The following is a 20,301-nucleotide window of genomic DNA, read 5'->3' on the forward strand; positions in this document are numbered from 1 at the left end:
TGCTCGTTCCTTCATTATCACTTCAGTTCTTGTGGCAGACTGGTGTAAGAGTTGGAGCGAATTAAAATGGCAAAGCAGCAATTATAATGCACTTCTTTTCATGTCTAGCGTGACCTCATTCCAATTCAACATCACAGCCATCATTCAGCTGTTTGAAACTGAGACGGCACAAGCGAAGGAACTGAATAATAAATTATTTCCTCGGCAGACACGAATTCCATATGGCGATCCATGCATACTGTCTTGTGCATGGTCCCAAAGAAGAAAACACATACCCAAAAATTTGACCTTTGTACTTCTTTAATTGTTTAGTCACTTGCAGAGCTGCAAAACACCGCTGCTATGCACACCTTGTCTGGCCCAACAGCAATATGCAAGAAGTTCGGGGCAGTTGAGGAGGAAATCCGTTAAACACTACAAGCACAACGCAAATGGTACTGCAAATGGCTGCATCGAATGCAAGACATCTACAAGGCAGGACCGAAAAGAGGGGGAGATCAGAGCCAAGCCACTCACATACGACACTGGGCTCTTGACTGAAGTTGGCTTGTGGTATGGCTGGATGACGGGCAGCCCCAGCGGAGTCACCCACGAGACCGGTTGGCAGCACACGTGTGCAATCATCTTGGCACAAATGGTGAACCAGTCCTGAAGGGGACGCATTGTGAGAGGAAAACAGATGGTCAGAACTACTTCTCTCTTTTTAAGCTAATGACAAACTTCAGAAAGAAGGTATAGTAAAATGGCAATAAGCAGGAGAGAGAGTATGATAAAAAAGCCAGAAAAGTTAGCCGGAGAAACATTTGTGTGTGTACTGTAACAACCCGCATATAATACGGTTTTTTTCCCATAATTAGCGTCCTAAATTTCTGCCTCGTACTATTTGCGGATCCGAACAAAAATTTTCGAAGTTGCTCGAAGTTTTGGTTTCGTTTTTGTGGCGTGGCTACGGCTTGGCCTTGCTATTGGCGCGTGGCTACGGCTTGGCTTCGTTACTCTCGACAAACGACGTCGCGACGTCGTTTCTTTGTTGATCCGTTGGGTGCGCCGGGGGGTCGAGGTGTGCCGTGCGCCTGTTGACAACGCACGTGCTCGCATGTAAGGCACGCTTCGTGAAGTGGATATTGTTTTAGAGAGCACGATGTCACGGTCTCAAAAACAGTACTCTGCTACTTTCAAGCGATTTTGGCTGCGGAGAACATCGGCAACGGTGCGGCCGGGAGGCAGTTTGGTGTCGTCGAAGGAAGCATTCGTGGATGGCCACAACAGAAAGAAGCCCTTTTCGCGTGCAGCGGAACACGACAAAGCTTTCGTGGCCGTTTGATGGTTGTGTAAACAAACCGTTCAAGGACGCAGGCAGGCGGTGCTACACAGAGTGGATGCGCTCAGGTGAGCCTGCAGTGACGCCAACTGGGCGGCTGAAGCGGGCTTAAGAAGTGCGGCATCTCGAACACCCTCGATGGCACGGAAGATGAGTACATTTGGGATGATTTGTCGGACAAAGAAATGTCCGAAGAAAGCGCTACTGAAGAACAAAGTAATTGAAGTGAAGTGCGGGATGCGATTTGAATAAATGTCTTCTATGAGCTTGTGTTACTCGTATTATACGCGGGTGAAACTTTTTTTCCCATTTCGCGTCTCTAAAACTTAGCCCCGTATTATATTCGGGTTCGTATTATACGCGGGTTTTTACGGTAATACACACACAAATAAAGTATCTCTTGACATCCACGATCACATCAATATTCGATCACGATGACATCCAAGATCAGACCTTGAAGCCTTGCAGTATCACATACAACTGCCTTACTGTTGAGGGAAGAATACGTTTACATATGTGTACAATGAACAAGGATGATGGTAGCCAATATAGCTACAAGCAGCACCAAGAAGAAAGAGAGCTTTGCCATTGTCAACACTCGACCTCTGCTCGTGGCATAAGGAGTCTTTGTCATTGTCAGCCCATTGCAATGCGATTAGGCACTTTAAATGCCAATCAAGAGGGACAGGATAATGCAAAACAATGCTGAAGAGTAAACACTGTTGAACTCCAGTTCAACAAAACCGAATTTAACAAATTTCTGCATCTACCCAGTACAATACATTTCCTAGCAGACTCTCATTCAGTCAAGTTCTTTCCCAATATCAATCAAGTTCTTTTCAGATGTTACCTAATTGGCAGTTTGAGAAATAACCTGTGGCTTCTTTTATCTGAATGAAATTTTCATAATATTTCAACTTGGCTAGCAATTCATTTTATTGCAGTTAGTTATAGCAGACTGCTTCATTGTAAAGCCGGCCACTGCTATTTGAATTTGCGCATTCTTTGAGGGGCCACACGTCCACGTGCTTCTTTTTGCATACCAATCAGGCAAGAAAGGATGGAAGCCAAGGCACGTGGGATTTGTCAGCATCTTTCTAAAGATGTTGGGCGTTCCGCAAGGCTAAAAATGCTTCAGAACGCCTGCTCTAGACAGACGGGTTTAACCAACTTTGCGGAATCCCCATAAATGCCACAGCCAGTGCAGCTACAGCCGGTCGTACCTGTATTTCACGCGTGGCGGTGAACATCTCCTGCAGTGACAGGAAGGTCTTCTGGACCAGGTAGTGAGCGGCCGCCCAGCAGTGCTCCGGGGGAAAGTCATCCAGATCCTTCAGCTGCTTCAGTATCTGGAGGTGGGCACCGAAGCGTGTCACCCCGTACACCACTGTCATCACAGTCTGCTTCACCACCTGCAAAAGTGAACGCATGTGAGCTGTTCACTCACAATGCACAAACTTCCAAAGCCAGAAGAGGGAGGAAGAGGCAAGAACACCACTCCAGCTCGTGATTGAGAGCAGGGATAGGTGTGAAACACATCCACTGCAAGCTTTGCCCCAGCCAGCTCCATACACACAAAAAAAGATGCTCAGTTATGTTGCAGCCTATCAATTACACACATTACTGTTACTACTCTTCACAGCTGCCTTTTTCTGTTGCTCCACAGTCCTTTATACTCACCACAGAGCATCAAGTGGACTATTGCGTGTGGCTATGACCTCAGAAATGCTCAGCCCAATATCACAATATTGAATACTGACTGCAGCGGCCCAATTACGATGAAGATTAAATGCAAACATGCCCATGTGCTGTGCGATGTCGGTGGGTATTAAAGAACCCCAGCTGGTATAAATTAATTTAGTGCCATCCACTATGGCATCTCTTATTAACTACATGCAGCTATAGACACTGAGCCCCACACAGCATACCGTGGCACATGCCATAATCAAATAATATCGGCAAAAATGATGACGCGTCAACTACCGAAAGCCATGCTGCAAGAATCTGCGCATGTCACTCACTGATCTATAACAGTATTTACGGGTTCCTGGGAATAACCTGATAACTTGTGGTTACCAAATTCCACATAATATCCAGCTGTCATGCTTGGCGTTACAGTAGGGATAAGTGAATATTGAAATTTTCAAATATGAATCAAATACAAATATGGATGCCTTCAAATACCGACTATCCGTTCAGTATGAAAAAAATTTCCTGGAAAAGATAATTCGGCATTTCTTCTTCCACGCCAACCTGAGGAACATGGATAATTTCATAATCATCACCACCAGCCTGACTGCGGCCACTAGCTGCAGCCACCCTTTCCCTGCAAACTTCTTAATCTCATCCACCCACCTAACTTTCCTTAGAATACAGTCTGTTACCCTTAAAGACCAGTGGTTATCTTGCCTTCACATTACATGCCCTATGCAAGCTCATTTCTTCCTTTGGCTTTGACTAGGATGTCATTAACCCGTGTTTGATCTGCCCTCTTCCTGCCTCTTAACGTTACATGCATCATTTTTCTTCCCATAGCTGGTTGCGCTGTCCGTAACTTAATCTGCACCCTTTTTTGTTAGCCTCCACATTTCTGCCCCATAGGTATGTACTGGTAAGATACAGCTGTTATATACTTTCCTCTTGAGCCACGTGTAGACCGTACGCATATATAAGTAAAAACATGGGTGCTCTATACAGGAAATAAACCTGCACTACAGGCGTTGCTGTAGTCGAATAAAAAACTGCAAACCCAAGCACCGCTAATGTAGACATCAAACGCATTCGTGTACTACAGATTGCACAAAGACATAGATAAACACAACAGCCTCTCACCTTCCTCTTGATATGTCCTTCAAGCACCTTGGCAATCGGTAGGCCATCAGCCGCGTCTTTCTTCCTTTCCCGTTCCACCTGGAAAGAGAGCAGAGGGTTAACAGCTTAACAGGCTGTCTCACCTAATAATATGCTACAAAACTCACAAGCGGACGTCTATTACAAATTCTTCAGTCACTTTACCTCACCCACACTTGCCTGTTTTTGAGGATTTGATTTTTAATGGTACAAGGGCAGCTTAGTCGAGGAGTGCCATGGCTAATGTGAACACACGTGAACGGTGAATCATAAGGAATTAAAAAGAATGGGGGCAGAGTTGTACAAGCAAACTCATTTTTGAATAAACTTTTTGCTGTTTTGGATGTCTTTTAAGGAGTACAGACACCAATTTTTTGCTTGCATGTTTTTTTCTTTCAAATGGTGCATTAGGCATTAGTATACACAAATAACTCCGTCGTATACCTCTATTAGTGCTAAATAATTTATAATTGAATTTCCTCTTGATGCTGTTTCGGTTTTGGTTTCAGCGATCGAACGATGGCTACGGTGTGTGTTAAGGTCACATGAGGCACGTAAAAAAATGAAATATAGACGTTGATACATAGTTTTCATTCACTACAACGCTTGAACCCAGCCAGCCTGCCTCAAGAGCCGGAATGACAACAAATGATGCATCAGCTAGAGTCTACTACAGCCCGAATTTGTTGCGGTTCATTTAATTATGTCTCCCACAGGACCCACTGACTCAAAAAGCTGCCACCATCAATGAGTGCACTGCGACATCACTCAGTGCATGAAGCACACACCACAATGCAGCATGAACACCTGTGGCAAATGCCACAATGTGCACTATTTCAGCCCGCTATGTTTCAAGTTCAAAATGCTCAAACACAATCTCATGTGATCCCATCAATATAACACTGACTGAAATCAAATTTCATGTCCTGCTCTTTCCAACAGCGCAACTTAGGTCTTGATTTGGTCATGTCCATTAGGTGCAAAATATGCAGGCAGATTTTGTAAGTCATGTAGAAAAAACGTAGATGCAGCCATTAAAAAAGGCAGACATGCCTCAAAATAATAATCTCATTGTTAGGTCTCATTAAAGTTGCCTGCACAAATACTGCTGCTTGCTTGAACTAAGTGCGTACAAGGCAGACAAGGTTAAGCAGAAATTTTTGCACAGAATGAGTCACACAACCTAACATGACAAAGTCCTTCAACACTGCAGTTTAGTCCAGGCAGAAGTAGTATGCAGCTTTATCAGTCATACGTAATATTTTCATTTTTATATCAAAATAACACTTGCGCACCATTGAAAGACCAAAAGGTTTTATTTCCTTTACCCCCATCTTTATTATGTGATGGCCCCTAGTATTACCTCCCTGTAAAGCAGTAGGCTCGTTTAACTATAGCAGAAAGCATGTTCAAAGCTGCAGAGCATGGCATACATGATCAAAAAGAAAACAGGAGCCCAATAGGTCCTTACGTCTTACCTGCATGATTTATAAGCAACACTGCATAGTTCGACACTCAATGAAACAAGAACAGCATGAAACAAGAAACAAGAACGCCTACTTCTACCGATTGCGCTCTCTTTCTTCTTCTACTTCTAATCTACGTCTCAATACGAACTATGCACATTCGTGATGACAGCAAACCACACTTTATTCTCATGCATGAAACTCGAGAAGCTGAAGGAAATGTATCTGGCAAGATTTTATAAATAATTCCTTTCTAACCCAGTCCCCTTCTTTTTCAAAGATAGTGAATGCAGCTTTAGTTCCCTGAAGGAAGCAAATGTTTCAAACAAACTGTAACATGTTCTACTACTATTCAGTTCTTCTATTCCAACAAACAGGCTAATTTAACCTGTGTTTGGCACATGATAGCCTAAGCCATTTAAGCATCGCAAAAAACCAACACAACAACTTAATCTGAAAGTACATGCACCCGCTACTGCTTACTGGCTACGGCGTTTGGCTGCTGAATTCAAGGACACGGGATTAAACACAGGCCACGATGGTCGCACTTTGATGGAGGCGAAAGGGCCCATGTGCCGTGCAACCCAAGTGGTCCAAATTAATCCGGAGCCCTTCATACAGCACCTCTCACAGCTCACACACGAGCAGCTTTGGGACGCCAACCCCAGATGCCATACCATCCTAACCACTTGCTGCTAGGCTAGTTGGGGACCATTCGTGAAGAGTGTACAACACCAGGAAGAGCCATGTGCCCTCCTTCGTGGCACCATAACTTGCCACATACAACTTAATAATGAAACACTTAGTACACTCCTCTGAATGTTTAAATAGATGTGCATTTATTCCGAAGACCACGAACCAACTAGCCCATGAAAAAGCCTTGGCTCTCTGAACGCTCTTACCAGTTATAATAGTGGACAATTATGATTTGCTAGGCCACCATCTTTTGCAGAACAATCAGCACTACAACAATGATGCACTCACCAGTGCAGCCACACCGCTGTACACATCCTGTGGTTTGTCGTCGGGCTGGAGGTTGACCTGAGCAGCGCCATGGGCGTCCCTGCCCAGAGCTGCGTAGTGCTGCAGGCCGTTGCAGGAGCCGTCCTGATGCACGGGCAAGTAGCAGATGTGGCGCACTGGATCAGGGGACCTAATGGCCGCCGCCACTTCCTTGCAGCACGCCAGCGTCTGCCACGGCTCATCCGACTTGGTCCACCACCGCCGACCCTGAAGTTTTACACTGTCACGTTACCGCGCACATCACTCATAACTAGGGCGTGTGAATATCCTAAATTTCCAATACGAATCAAATACAACTGCTATTCGGTTCATATTCAATTTGAGAAATGGATAGTAGAAAATTTCTGAATATTTGGTAGCCACCTTTCACATATCAGGGCACGGCAAAACCACAACGTCTGGCCAAATTACCCAAATATCGAGTTTAAAGTGTCAGGAAAAAAATACAAAGGCATCCTATTCGCTTTCTCCTCCGTCGCTTATCGCATACACCGGTCACATTCTGACACTGCTAGGCTTGAACCTCGTGCGAAATTCCGCAAGTGGGCTTTCCCACATACCACAACTGATGAAAACAAGATGGCCAAACACCCGCGTCTAACAATCACAACGCGACAGTGCTCATTTTTTCTTGTAGTCCCTTCTGCTCGTTACAACGAACTGTCTCAAAATACCAAGCAAAATAGCTTAAAAAATCAAAAACAGAAAACCGAAGCTCAGCTGTGAGCCAGAGGCGGCACTTTGCAGGACGAGCACTTCCCAAACAGTGCAAAACTGCCCAATGTTCAAAAGACATCTTCCAGAGAAGTTCAATACAAAATAGCTCTTCCACTAGCCCATAATGAAACATGTTATCATGAGATACAGGATATGTGCAGTTTATTACCAGAGATCATGCTCCTTCTAGGACAGCTGAAATAAGCTTAGTACTAATACTATCATTATAAGTGCACTACTGCAATCAACCTTACAGTGCATATGGCTTCCTTGGTCTTTTCAGTGCCAGCATACTGCCTTAGCTGGCTCACGCGTGCTCTAATACATACACCACAACTGTTTGGTTTGGTTTATGGGGTTTAACGTCCCAAAGCGACTCAGGCTATGAGAGACGCCGTAGTGGAGGGCTCCGGAGATTTCGACCACCTGGGGTTCTTTAACGTGCACTGACATCGCACAGTACACGGGCCTCTAGAATTTCTCCTCCAAAGAAATTCAACCGCCGCGGCCGGGATCGAACCCGCGTCTTTCGGGTCAGCAGCCGAGCACCATAACCACTGAGCCACTGCGGCGGCGTTATACACCACAACTGTAACCAACCAACAAATGCATACACAAACCATCAAACTAAGTGGCAAACAGTAAACAAAAGGCAATGTCTATGCACAAGCGGGGTTCACACAGCATCTTAAAGAAGAAAGGTGACTTAGGCACAGATATCTGCAGAAGCTCTCACCGTCATTGGGTTGTCGGCAGAGTCAAGAATCTCGGGCATCATTTCATTGGCGAACCTCAGTCTCTCAGAGACAGGATCCCTGCACAAAGCAAAGATAAAAGATTTGATGCTCACATTTAGAGTGGAGGCTGCAGAGGTTTTTCCCCCAAAACACTAACATCCATGTAAACTTGCTTCAAGACGTCAATGGTTAAGTACTGTCCAAAAGCTAGCTGCAACAAATAAAATGGTACAAGCTGTAACCTTCTCGAATTGAGTTTTCGGAGAGCTGGCTGACATGTCAGACTTGTGCGAAGCGGAGAAAACACACGGACAAAGAGAAAAAGCCAAGACAAGAGGTATTTTAAAATGAATCAATCCTACACTATACACTGCAAAAATTAAGATAGTAAAATGGGTTGAAACTGAGAAGATAAAGTAATGATGTCTGCCTATTAATTAACTGAATTCTGCACAAACAACTGCTCTGGCTTTTTCATTTGCTTACATGTTACCAGCATCTTCTGTACTGCCAGTTTCTACTGATCATCATCATCATCATATCCATAGTACATTCGTTACAGCCCAAAGCTTGCTAACTCTGGCAACCAGCATGTCAAAGTTGAGCTACACCATACTAGCAAGTAAGTCACCATTAAGGGTGCCTTCAAGCCTTCTGAGGTGCATCCAAGTTTCCCTTAGATTCAGATATCTACTGTTTGTTTCATTCAAAGTGCCAAGCTGAAACAACAATTATACGTGCCTTTTTTTAAGCCCTGTCAAATTGATGAGGTGAACTTTCAGCCAGTCAAGGCCTTTCTCTCCGAGGGGTTCCCCCCTTGCAAACAGCAGAATGCCACGCACAACATCACTGCCTGAAAAAGAAAAAAAAAAAGCAAAATTCACAATGCGCTTACATACTACAGACAATGAAAAAATTAAGTCAAAACAAGTTGTCAGAGCTGTGAGATGTTTTTTATCTCATTTTCCAATCGTTTTTTGGCATAGAGATTTCGTTAAAGTTTGAACATATCACTCACACAGAATTTAACACAGTGACGCAATCTTATATAGCCTGAATTGCATTCCTTAATTAAAAATGTCTTCTTTCGCTTTTTTTCTTGCCTTGAGCAAAATTACGATGCAAGGGTAGACTTAAACACACAAGAATAATTGCAATCTCATTTGTTGAAACATGGAGAGCAAAAATTTTCCATGAATAAAGTCAAGCTCAATGTGAAGTGAAAAAAAAAAATCTGGTATTCAAACAGAAGTGCACAGCTTTATCAAGCAGTGTGACCTCATCTACCCTGGCACAAAACGGTCTAGGAAACATTATGTCTTTTTGCTAGGGGTGTGCGAACACCAAATTTTTCGAATATGAATCAAATACGAATACTTGGTTCCAAATATCGAATCGAATATCGAATAATCAATGACATACGCATTGAACCACTAGAAAACATTATTTGAGCACCCAAGAACATAACAGTTCACCTATCAGTAATGAAATGAACACAAAAGGTGTGTGTGGCTGCACAAAAAGTATCAAAGTCTCTAACATTATTCTTATAAGAGTGGAAATATCAGAGAAGATGGCTAGTACACAGCATTGATTAAGGCTAGCTTGCCATCAGCACAAAAGCGTGTTGCTGGGATGAACATAAAAGGTTGTCGTGAAGGAAAACCGGCTGCTCGGCATGGTCAGGCAGAAGTAGTTCCCTTCTCGCTGAAACGACTTCTCCAGCCACAGAAAATGCCCTCCCACTTGGCACTGAACTGGCACGTATTGCGGGGTATTTGATGAACAGCTCTGACTATACCAGCTTCGCGCTGGTATAGCCACAAAGAAGCTCACCAGCGCAGTTAGCTACTGTATGGCCCAACGTTACGCATTGATCTGGGCGCCGCGATGTTGTTATGTCTCTGTCGATAGAACTTGCGCACCGAAATGAACAAATATTAGATACGAATATTTGCGTCGGGTCGAATATTCGGATCAACACGAATACCTGAATTTCGAATCGAATACGAATACTAACAATACCATATTCGAATTATATTCGAAAACTTCGAATATTCGCACACCCCTACTTTTTGCCCTTTTTGACTTTTTTGGCCAGATTCATGCAAAGTGCAATTTACCGTGCATGTTCAACAAGCACATACTGGAACTGATAGGCATACTACATGAGCCATACTTAGAAGCGTGATCTCTGACCATTTAACAGCTGCACTGCATCTAGGCAGTGAAGCACACCTAGCACGTCCCCACAATGCGAAGGCACATAAGTCCAGAGATCCAGAATGGGAACCAACTAGAGACAATCCGCCTTTTTCGTGGCCTCTGAGGAATGCACGAAATTTCATTCGCTGCATGGAAGAGTGATTGAACACTAACACATGGGCGCGATCTGCTTCCCTGAAAGTGGCAGGTGCATGCTTCACAGCTGCCACCATTTGTCTTATGGAGAGTTCAAAAGCCTTTAACAAAACTCAAGTCATCAGCTTGAATAAAACGGTGGTTCAAATGTAGCGAGTACAAATTAATGAGAGTCCACGGTACTCCTATAGTTTGTTTTTAAACAACAAAAGAGTTACTCAAGATTTCTAGCTCTGAAGTGCTTATATGCTGCTTTCTTTGAGCCTCAATACTTCCCTTCTTAATTGCCTGAGTTTTTTAGTCCTAATAATAATGCTCTTAATAACAATCCAATTTTCGTCACATCTATGGAAGCAACTTATGCCAATTCCAATCTGCATTCAACCTACTGTTGCACACTTTACTCGGTGTGAACTCTTACAGCCAATTTTCCATTCAAACACAAACTGCCTGCATGAGGTCTGATTCTTAGATTAAATCCTGCATAAAATTAAGAAGTTATATAGACAGGATAGAGAACAGAGATAAGGAGAAAGAAGTTAATAAAAAAAAAGAGAGAAAAGAAGGAACACAAAACGAAAAGAGAGGCACTGATTAAGAAAGTGGGTGAAATATGTTAAAAAGAAATGAAATTGAGAAGTTAAAAGAAAAGTAAAGAAAATTCAATAATTCAAACGAAATTATAACAGTTGTTTGGTGAAGAAGGCTCAAGTTAGTAAGACTGCAACAAAGCCATCAAAATAGACACAAACACCTGCCTGTCAAGGCTCACTGTAATGACGTGGCAATACAGTCTTTTTTAATTTATCTTGAACCAGCGCCTATCTCCATCATGAAATATATGCACTAAGATTTGCCAACTTACCGAGGTGATTGAAGTGAGGTGGGCAAGGGTACACCCTTCCCCTGAAGTCCATGTTGTGTGGGAACCAGAACACTCTGTCTCTAAACTGCAGGGCACACAAGAGATGTGCAGAATGCGTAAGACAATGGTCACCATTCACACAAGATAACTGTGCAAGACAGACATGCAGCAAAGAAATTATGCAAAACATATACTGCTCCACAACTCCCAGTGCTGTCATTGAAAGGTGATGGCATTCTCAACAAGCCTAGTATAGCGGCCGGGAATGAACCGAGTCTTTCAATTCAGCAGCCAAGCACTATAACCACTGAGCCACCGTGGTGGCTCAACTCGGGTGTAATGACCATGCTACATATGAACGCTTGGTGACAAATGAATCATTGAAAGCACTGAAGAAAGACCTAATTTTCATCTCAAACACAAATTTAAAAACAAGAAATAAGTGTGATCACATCTGAAACTTTGAATGTTCACTCACACCTTGCAGCAAACATCTAACTTGCGAAAAAGTCCCACAGGGGAATACGCAAAATATAAAATGGACTTGGGTGGCACAGAGAACTCACATGATTGGCGATGGAGAGCTTGTACAAGGCATCACACCAAAGACTGTACATCTCGGCACGTCTCCGCTTGTTCAACATGCGCTCCCGAGTGACCTTGACCTTTTCCGACTTGCTCATGCCACTGAAATCAAGGGAACGGGGCTACAGAGGCTGCAAACACTGTGTTGATTGATATGCAAATAAGCCTACTGCCACACCTTTATTTTTATATGCCCCCGCCCTTCGGGACGAAAAACGAAAAGGAACAACGCCCCTCTTGGAATAGTCGGCAGTAAAAGTTCTAGTAAATTAAAATGACAAAGCAGCAATTATATGTTTTTTTTTTTTGTGCTTTGTGTGAACTGAATTGAACTCTGATATCGAAAGTCACCATTTTGCTGCTGAAACTCAAAACGAAATAAAATGAGAGAAGGAATTCAATCATTAATTTACAGAGCATAGGCAAATACTATGTGGTGAGCCACATGCACTAATGTCCAAGGTCCCTAACTTTCTGCAGCACAAAATTTTACATTCCACGAATTAAAAAAAAAAAGAATTTGAAATACTCCGCGTGAGACAGCAAATAACGCTTTACAGTGCAACTTGCATTATGTTCAGAACAAAGGCATGAATGTAGCGTGAATTTTTCTTTTTCCAAGCGCAAGGAAGCTAAAGCAACCTTCACCGCCACGCTTGAAAGCCACTAGGAGAAGCCAGCTTTTCAATGACCTTGGGACGAGTGCAGCATGCAAGAAGAAAGGTGGCTATGGATGTGGGCAGAAAAATGTGCGGGTTGTTGAGATGGAGAAGGCCCTGAAAGAGTTTAGTGGAGTAGAGAAAGCAAAGAAAGAAAACGGACACAGGACTAGGCAGTTCAAAACACTGAGTAAAGGCACAAGGCGGTAGCGGAAGCAACTACTGCGTAGTGGGCTGCGTGTATTAATATATAGGAGGCTCTGCTTCGCTTAATTTGCGGAGCGTGTATCTGAAGCACTGACTGCTAAATAAAAGTCGCCACATCCATTGCTTCCGTATTTTGGCGTGCCATCTGAATTTCCTTCTCGGGGGGCCCTCGGCTGTGGTTGGCCTGAACAGTTCGAGCTCAAGTTATGATCCCAATTATATTTCTTTTAAAATCCTCCCAAGGCCTGAAACTTGCCCCCTCGCGTTATATTTGTGCAAATAAGGTTGTTAATTGGCCATATTCTCATCATTCTGTCATTCCTACTGACATCAGCAACTGCAATAACATCAATAACAGAATGTGGCTGCTGACACACAATTCCACGAACTATGTTTAGTGATTTTCACAAAATTATGGAGTCACGGCAAACTAGGGGCCTTACTAATGCCTAATAAAGCACACAGCCAAAAGTTTAGCGTTCAGCCTCCTAAATCCACACTGTCCAACTTACGGTTCAAACTTGGGCGGGGCTGCACACTCTGAAGGAGGCATGGGAATGTCCAACTCTGTACTCCCTTTGTTGAGAAACACTTCAATAACCAGATCGAGTACCTGCAGAAAAAAAAAAAGATAGCTCATTGTTAGAGCAATTGCCCATCAAAAGTAATCCGCAAAGCACTGCCACAGTCAAGCAAAACATGAGCGCGTCAATAACAGGCCACTGCCATCTTTGTAGTAGTTGGTTGACAAAGTGATGTTGTGTTGTTGAGAGCAATAAAATTGACATGACTATTTCAAGTGAAGGGTTAGCCCTCCAGCTTAGTTTAGTTAGCTTTTCAGTTAGTCCCTTGCCATGTTAGCCCTTCTGCTCACCGGTTTGTTTATCCTCCACGGGCAGAGGCCCAGGATGTTCAGAGAGTCAAAGGGTGGATACAACTGCTGTATCGGTGTCTCCTCAAGCACCATTCTCTGTTCCTGGGCTGTCTCAGGAAGCCTCACAAGGGGTGCTAAGAGAAACCAAAACGTCACAGTTATGAAAGCAGCAAGCCACAATAAAATGTAGCGAAAAATGTCTCAATAAAACACTGATCATCGACCAATGCCATCCACTCCTTCCCCCTCCACCTATTCTCACTTCCATCTATTTTGTGAAAACCATCATACATTTATGCTCACTACTACACACACAAGAGCTTTTACCCTCACCCCTGCATGTAATGAACAAATGCCTTTCCATGTTTCAACACATTCCTGCTACTGCAGTGAATTCGCATTTTAACGTTATTTAGCAATGGTGAGCAACGGCTAGCAACTGGAAATACAACTACACTTGAGGAATACATGCACTCACACTTCACTCAGTGTACATCATAAACACTTACATTACAGCATTCAGCAGATGTGCATATGTCAGCAGACGCATACTCACACACGATACAACAAAAAGTAAGATGTGCAAACTGCGTCAAAATGCAGAAAGCCACTCATTGAGCCTAGGGCTCCCTGGAACAGCTTAATGTTCAAGGCTCAAAACAAAGAATCTACATTAAAGAGACACCAAACGAAAATATTAATGGAACAAGCAGCTAGGCTAGGCTAACCATGCTACCATTTTTTTTTCTGAGCAAAAAGGTACCCACACTGCCGAGAAAAGCACAAAATCCTTAATTCCTCTCCAATTCACAACCCACCAGAACATGTCATGTTACATGGCATGGCATGTTACATCTAAGTTATGACGTGTGGTACCCACAAATAAGAGAAAGTGGCAAATCTCTCAGCGAGTATGAATAGATGAGCTAATACAAAACCATATTTCCCACATATCTAACAGTTGAGAGAAGCCAACAGCCACAGAAACCAAGGAGCACAGGGGATTTTTTTTTTTAATTGATTTATTTTTTGTGCTGTTGATCAAGTAAGAATATTACTGAATATGTTGTCGCTTAAAGCTAATTGATTAGAAAAGCAGAAGAAAAAACAACCACATGCCGCCGGTGGGATCCGAACCCACGACCTCCGAATTACGCGTCCGGTGCTCTACCTCTGAGCTACGGCGACGGCTGTCAAACCTTCTGCTTTCGGGGGTATTTATGTTTGCAAATAACCTAACCTTGAGGTTATTTGCAAACATAAATACCCCCGAAAGCAGAAGGTTTGACAGCCGTCGCCGTAGCTCAGAGGTAGAGCACCGGACGCGTAATTCGGAGGTCGTGGGTTCGGATCCCACCGGCGGCATGTGGTTGTTTTTTCTTCTGCTTTTCTAATCAATTAGTCTTAAGCGACAACATATTCAGTAATATTCTTACTTGATCAACAGCACAAAAAAATAAATCAATTAAAAAAAAATCCTCTGTGCTCCTTGGTTTCTGTGGCTGTTGGCTTCTCTCATATTTATAACAAGCCCCTCATTCCCCTTCCCTTGTTTGCTTAATATCTAACAGTTGTTTTTTATAATAATTACAAACAGATAGCGCCACCATACTGCCTGTCATTAAGCTCAGTTTACCCCTTTTCATGCTGGTGATGGCCTTAACACTTGGAAAGAGTGCAAACGACACTAAGAGCTTGAGCTTGGCTTGCAGTTCAGTATGATCACTTAATGCAGGCCTATTGGGCAGTATGCAAAGTGAGCAACACTTCGCATTCTTCCTACTTGACGGCACTCGTGTGGTGCTGCATGTATTCGCATTAAAACAGTGGTGCACATGACAGCACTTGTGAGCCAATCAAGGCCAACAAAAATTCATATGACCAGAAGCAGTTAACCAGAATTCTTGAAGTGTGTCACTGAGTGCATTTCATTTTTACAATATTGTGGCTTATCTGGGCTCTGCTTTCAGTAAGAATAATATATCTGCGATATCGGGACACTAATCTTACAATCCAGCAAAGCTTATACACCATCACATAACTTACTTGCAGCACAGCACTATGAAAGGCAGACACCTCCTCAGCCAATCAGGAGAGCACATTGAATGTGTTCCTCTATGCACTGTCGTCTGCACATCATCTGTGTGTCATCTGTTTGCCATCTGTTCACAGCATACGCAGATATGATTAGAAAAGAATACAATTCGATACTGTCTAGGTACCATAAGCGAACGCTGAATGAACATTAAGCGTATCCAAGCTTAGGTACACTACACCCATGCATTTTGTGGAATGTTACGCCATTTGTCACATTCACACTTCTGGATCAGCACACGCAAATGGAGATGCAATGATAAGCTCAGCATAGTGACGCAATCTGGTTGTTAGAACTGGAACCATTTCTGTAAAAAAAAAACGACGCTCTGTAGGCATAGGGATGGCAGAATGGTCACACTAAATAAAGAACTAAGCAAATTTATTGTTCATATGTCTTGTTACAGGCAAGACGAGACGAAGTGAAAGCCTGGTGCCTCAATAAAGGCCAATGAACGCACTGAAAAAGGCAGTGACAAAGACAAATTCAATTCATTCCAAAGCGAGGGGCCCATTTTGGAGCGTGCCGCCGTGTTGGAAACAATATTTCTGTGCACGCAAGAGGCACACACATCAAACTCAAGGAAAAGCACACGTAATGTCAGCATATGATAAGGCTCGGTTTGAAATACCATTTGGCACGTGCACACTACACAGCGTGCTATTTTTGAGTGTACAATATCCCATGTGCCTATTTCACACTACATTCTGCAGCATCAGAACATCGCCTCTGCACTCACCGCAGCTTTAGTAGTGCTGCAAGGAGCTACTACAACCTGATAACTTCTCACCCCGAATTCCTGTCTTAGGAACAAGGACTACAACGAAAACACACTGAAAGCTGAGCTGAAGAAAAGAACTCACTCTGGGTGAGCAGGAAGATGCCGCTGTTGACGTCAGACCAGGGCAGTGGAGGACACACCATGGGCACCAGGCCAACGTCAAAGGCAAGCTCCTCGGGAGAAGCCTCCCGGTACAACTTCGAGAGCAGCGGATGAGGCTGAGAGCGCACCAAAACTCAGAGTCAAGGGGCACTATGCTAAGTGCATGACACTGGGAAGTTTGCCACTTGAAGGTACACTGGGGACAGTTTCATGGCATTTTTGTTAATAAAATTAGACTGTTTAGCCCTTTGTGGCTCTGCTGATGTTCACTCAGCAGCAAAAGCGTATTCACCACCGAGAAATTTACAGTTCGAAATGGCACATTTCTCTCCACCGCTCAACACAAACTCGTGATGATGATGATGGCAAGGCTATTTTGAATTCTGTCACTCCCGACTAGAAGTGGATGGTGTTACAGCGTAGCCACAGAGATCTGCATCTAAAATGTATTGATGCCACTGCCATTTGCTAGTTGGAATGCTAGTTGGAATGGAATTTGCTAGTTGGAAATGCACAATCAAAAATAGTGCCTGAACCCCTTTAAGGACTGAGTGTGATATAGCAATAGCCATTAACTACAGGCACCCAAACGAAAAATAACAATGAAAGAATTCTAACCTTTATCTCCTCTTTGGTTCGCAAGCCAGCAGTCCTGTAGATATTGTAGAAAGCAGGCACCATTGTCCTGAGAGTGGGAACGAAACGAACATGAATCGAGACAGCCAAATAGTGGTCGAACACTAAAGGTTTTAGAAATGAAATTCCAAAATTAAGGTACTGTAACAGCTGCAGCAATGAAATTTAAAGAAAGAATTAAATGTAAATGCTTACTTTGTGGAAGAAGATGAGGGCCGCAGCACATTGATGTCAATCTTGACCTCGTGAAATATTATATCATACAAGAAGCGCCCAACCTGAAGAATGGACATAACAGTCATAAATATAATATATGTAACGCCAGAATACATGTGCAAAACAGCAAATTACGTCCCTGCTACGGAAGCAACTTGCAACGGCCCTTTAAACTGAAGACATAATGACGGTGTAGCAGTTATGATGCTTGGGAAATCTTCAATTTCAACTTATTCCAATTTTTTAATGTAACATGTAGTGTACATTTCGCCTGTATTCTGCCAAAGTCTTGAGCCTCTTACTGTGCAATCCCCTGGCAATCTGTTTGAAACAGGTTTTCACTCACAAAGTCAAGCAGATCAGCCATCCCTCCTTTCATTGTTCGAACAGCAGAAACTAAGTAAAGGTATTAGACAATGCCCAAAATATAAGTGAAGACCATGCATTCAAAGGCCTCTATATATGCACAATAAAAATACGGCCCACTCTGAACAAGACACAAGGGCAGCTAACAAGCAACTCTGCACTAACCAGAACAATTGTACTACAAACAACTGCCTCCACTTTGCAAACAATGTCAGCAAGCACAAAAAATTGACAGGATGACGACATTATTTACTCACCCCCAGTGAGGCATGGTACGGCCAGTGAGTTATTTCAGCATCCTTTGAAAAGAAGGAAAGAAGAGAGGGAAAAAGAATAACATAAAAAAAGAGCTCATTCATACGAATCACATGGTGCAAGGCAAGACAGAAAAAAGCAATGCTCGCGGATGCGACGTACAGAGGAATCTCATTAGTAATTAAAACTTGCTTAATTTCAGCTTCCAGTTTATTCAATTGCCACCTTTCAACCCATCAACATCATGTGCACTGAAACGGCCGTGCCTTGAACTTAAACCCCAACTATTCCAAAGAAATTTTCGATTCACTTCGATTTCAGATAATTAAGAGTCAACTGCGTACACCAGTCTGAAGGTCATGCTTTCTTTTTTTGCGCTTCTGATAAACTGTGACCAGTAAGCAATAGTAGCAGCATTTTCAAGTCCGAATTTCTCTACTGAATATTGTAAAAGCTACTTTACGTGTGCCGTACAATAATATGGTGTCAGGGCTCCAGTTGCAGACACCTATGTCTGATCGAACCCTGGTTAAGACTCTTCAGCAGTTTCACTATCACAGCTGCTTTGGCCCGCCTCCCTAACATGTCAGTGGATGCAATCATTCTCAGTGCCATCCGTCACTTTTGAAGTTCAATCCAATGCATATTATTGACTTCCTATAACCTTACTGAGGCTCCTGTAGCCTGACAGCTTTTGCCACTAATACCCAGCACCTCATGCCAACCAGTCAAAAACCGCCACTATAATAACTGGCTGAATGCTTTGAGAAATAACAGTGCGATTAGTCCCAAAATAAAGCAGGTAAAAGGAAAGATGGGGGTTGAGGCACACATAGATTTAAGTGCTTGGGGAACTTAAAAAGCGTTCCAAGGAACCCAGCAGTTCCAGGGAACACACTTTGAAGACCCACACTCTAGGTCATCGACATGCCTGATGCAACCACAAAAGTCCTCTACTCTAACTGGCAACACCGATTGTTAGAACTTCACATGAAATAAAACACCTTGGAGAATGCACTGATCATGAGGGAATGGGCCAGCAGAACATAACCCACATGAGTACTCTCCACGACCGTTTTGACCGTTTAGAGAAGCACAAGCTCGGATTACAGCAGCTCACTCACTTAACAGAGAGCCTTACCAAGGAAGGTCCCGAGCTGTTTTCAGCTTTGAGCCTCTGCCAACACTCCCGCGCCGAATACTGGCTCCACAGCTCAGGCTGGAGGCAGTATGAGAGGTACTTCTCATACAGTGAGGTCACCTGCAGCAGAAGCACATGCCTTCAACACTAAAAAAACAAAAAGCAAGTTCCACATACAACTATTTCTTCTGAAACTGAATGTCTCACTATTCGCAAGAGTGCTAGGCTTCACAGCTGCTGCAGTTTGCCCCCAAACCTATCACCCAAAATCAGCAAGGTTGTAAATTTAAGATCTGCCAAACAAATGTCTGACCACTATAGATGACGTGACTTCCAAAAGTACCAATGTAAAATGTAAAAGCAGCAACTGAGATCAGTACACGTGAAGGCATTGCAATATACAAGAGTGAAAGCTAGAATGGAACAAAAAGCTTTGGAGTTCCACCACCATATTTTGTTTTGACAGCGGCCGTGACAGCGTCCACTCTAAAGCCGGCCGCGATCACGTGACCCTTCACGGCTGCCACCGATTGCCTAAGTTAAAAGGACTCATCTTGAGAAAAAACAGCGCTTGCAGACAAAGGACCAGAACAAGAAGGACACACAACTGCGCTGACTAACAACTTTTATTTCGGAAGGGGGCCGATCCGCGCCTTTTATACAAACTAGAGGGAATGATGCGCACGCGCACAGATCAGCAAAGTGGGAGCATGGAAAGAGCCAATACATAGACCAACTATTCTTATCGTCACTGATAACCAACAACGCAGCCAAAACAAGCGAGAAAAGAAAAAAGAAAAAAGAGATAGAAACAACGGGGGAAAACAAAGGCAGGGAGCGTAAAGAAACAATTCCAAAAAGTTTCTTTTTTCTTTTCTCGCTTGTTTTGGCTGCGTTGTTGGTTATCAGTGACGATAAGAATAGTTGGTCTATGTATTGGCTCTTTCCATGCTCCCACTTTGCTGATCTGTGCGCGTGCGCATCATTCCCTCTAGTTTGTATAAAAGGCGCGGATCGGCCCCCTTCCGAAATAAAAGTTGTTAG

The 20,301-nt window shown here is 43.3% G+C and overlaps 1 protein-coding gene across 1 annotated transcript in view; it reads right to left on the minus strand.

The window, feature by feature from the left end:
• Nucleotides 1-20,301, minus strand: part of PolrMT (mitochondrial RNA polymerase) — a 45,360-nt gene that overhangs the window by 8,637 nt on the left and 16,422 nt on the right. Inside the window, exons 13-27 of the mRNA XM_089573820.1 lie at nt 19,258-19,377; nt 18,119-18,160; nt 17,475-17,557; nt 17,262-17,328; nt 16,624-16,759; nt 13,666-13,799; nt 13,304-13,404; nt 11,907-12,027; nt 11,341-11,425; nt 8,856-8,967; nt 8,114-8,192; nt 6,622-6,867; nt 4,154-4,231; nt 2,545-2,733; nt 517-648 (exon numbers count right to left, since the gene is read on the minus strand). Of these exons, the coding sequence (XP_089429946.1) occupies nt 517-648; nt 2,545-2,733; nt 4,154-4,231; nt 6,622-6,867; nt 8,114-8,192; nt 8,856-8,967; nt 11,341-11,425; nt 11,907-12,027; nt 13,304-13,404; nt 13,666-13,799; nt 16,624-16,759; nt 17,262-17,328; nt 17,475-17,557; nt 18,119-18,160; nt 19,258-19,377 (1,725 nt within the window). The remainder of the gene's footprint in view (nt 1-516; nt 649-2,544; nt 2,734-4,153; nt 4,232-6,621; nt 6,868-8,113; nt 8,193-8,855; nt 8,968-11,340; nt 11,426-11,906; nt 12,028-13,303; nt 13,405-13,665; nt 13,800-16,623; nt 16,760-17,261; nt 17,329-17,474; nt 17,558-18,118; nt 18,161-19,257; nt 19,378-20,301) is intronic.

The sequence above is a fragment of the Amblyomma mixtum genome, chromosome 2 (genome assembly GCF_055824585.1).
Source record: "Amblyomma mixtum isolate Tamu chromosome 2, ASM5582458v1, whole genome shotgun sequence".
NCBI lineage: Eukaryota > Metazoa > Arthropoda > Arachnida > Ixodida > Ixodidae > Amblyomma > Amblyomma mixtum.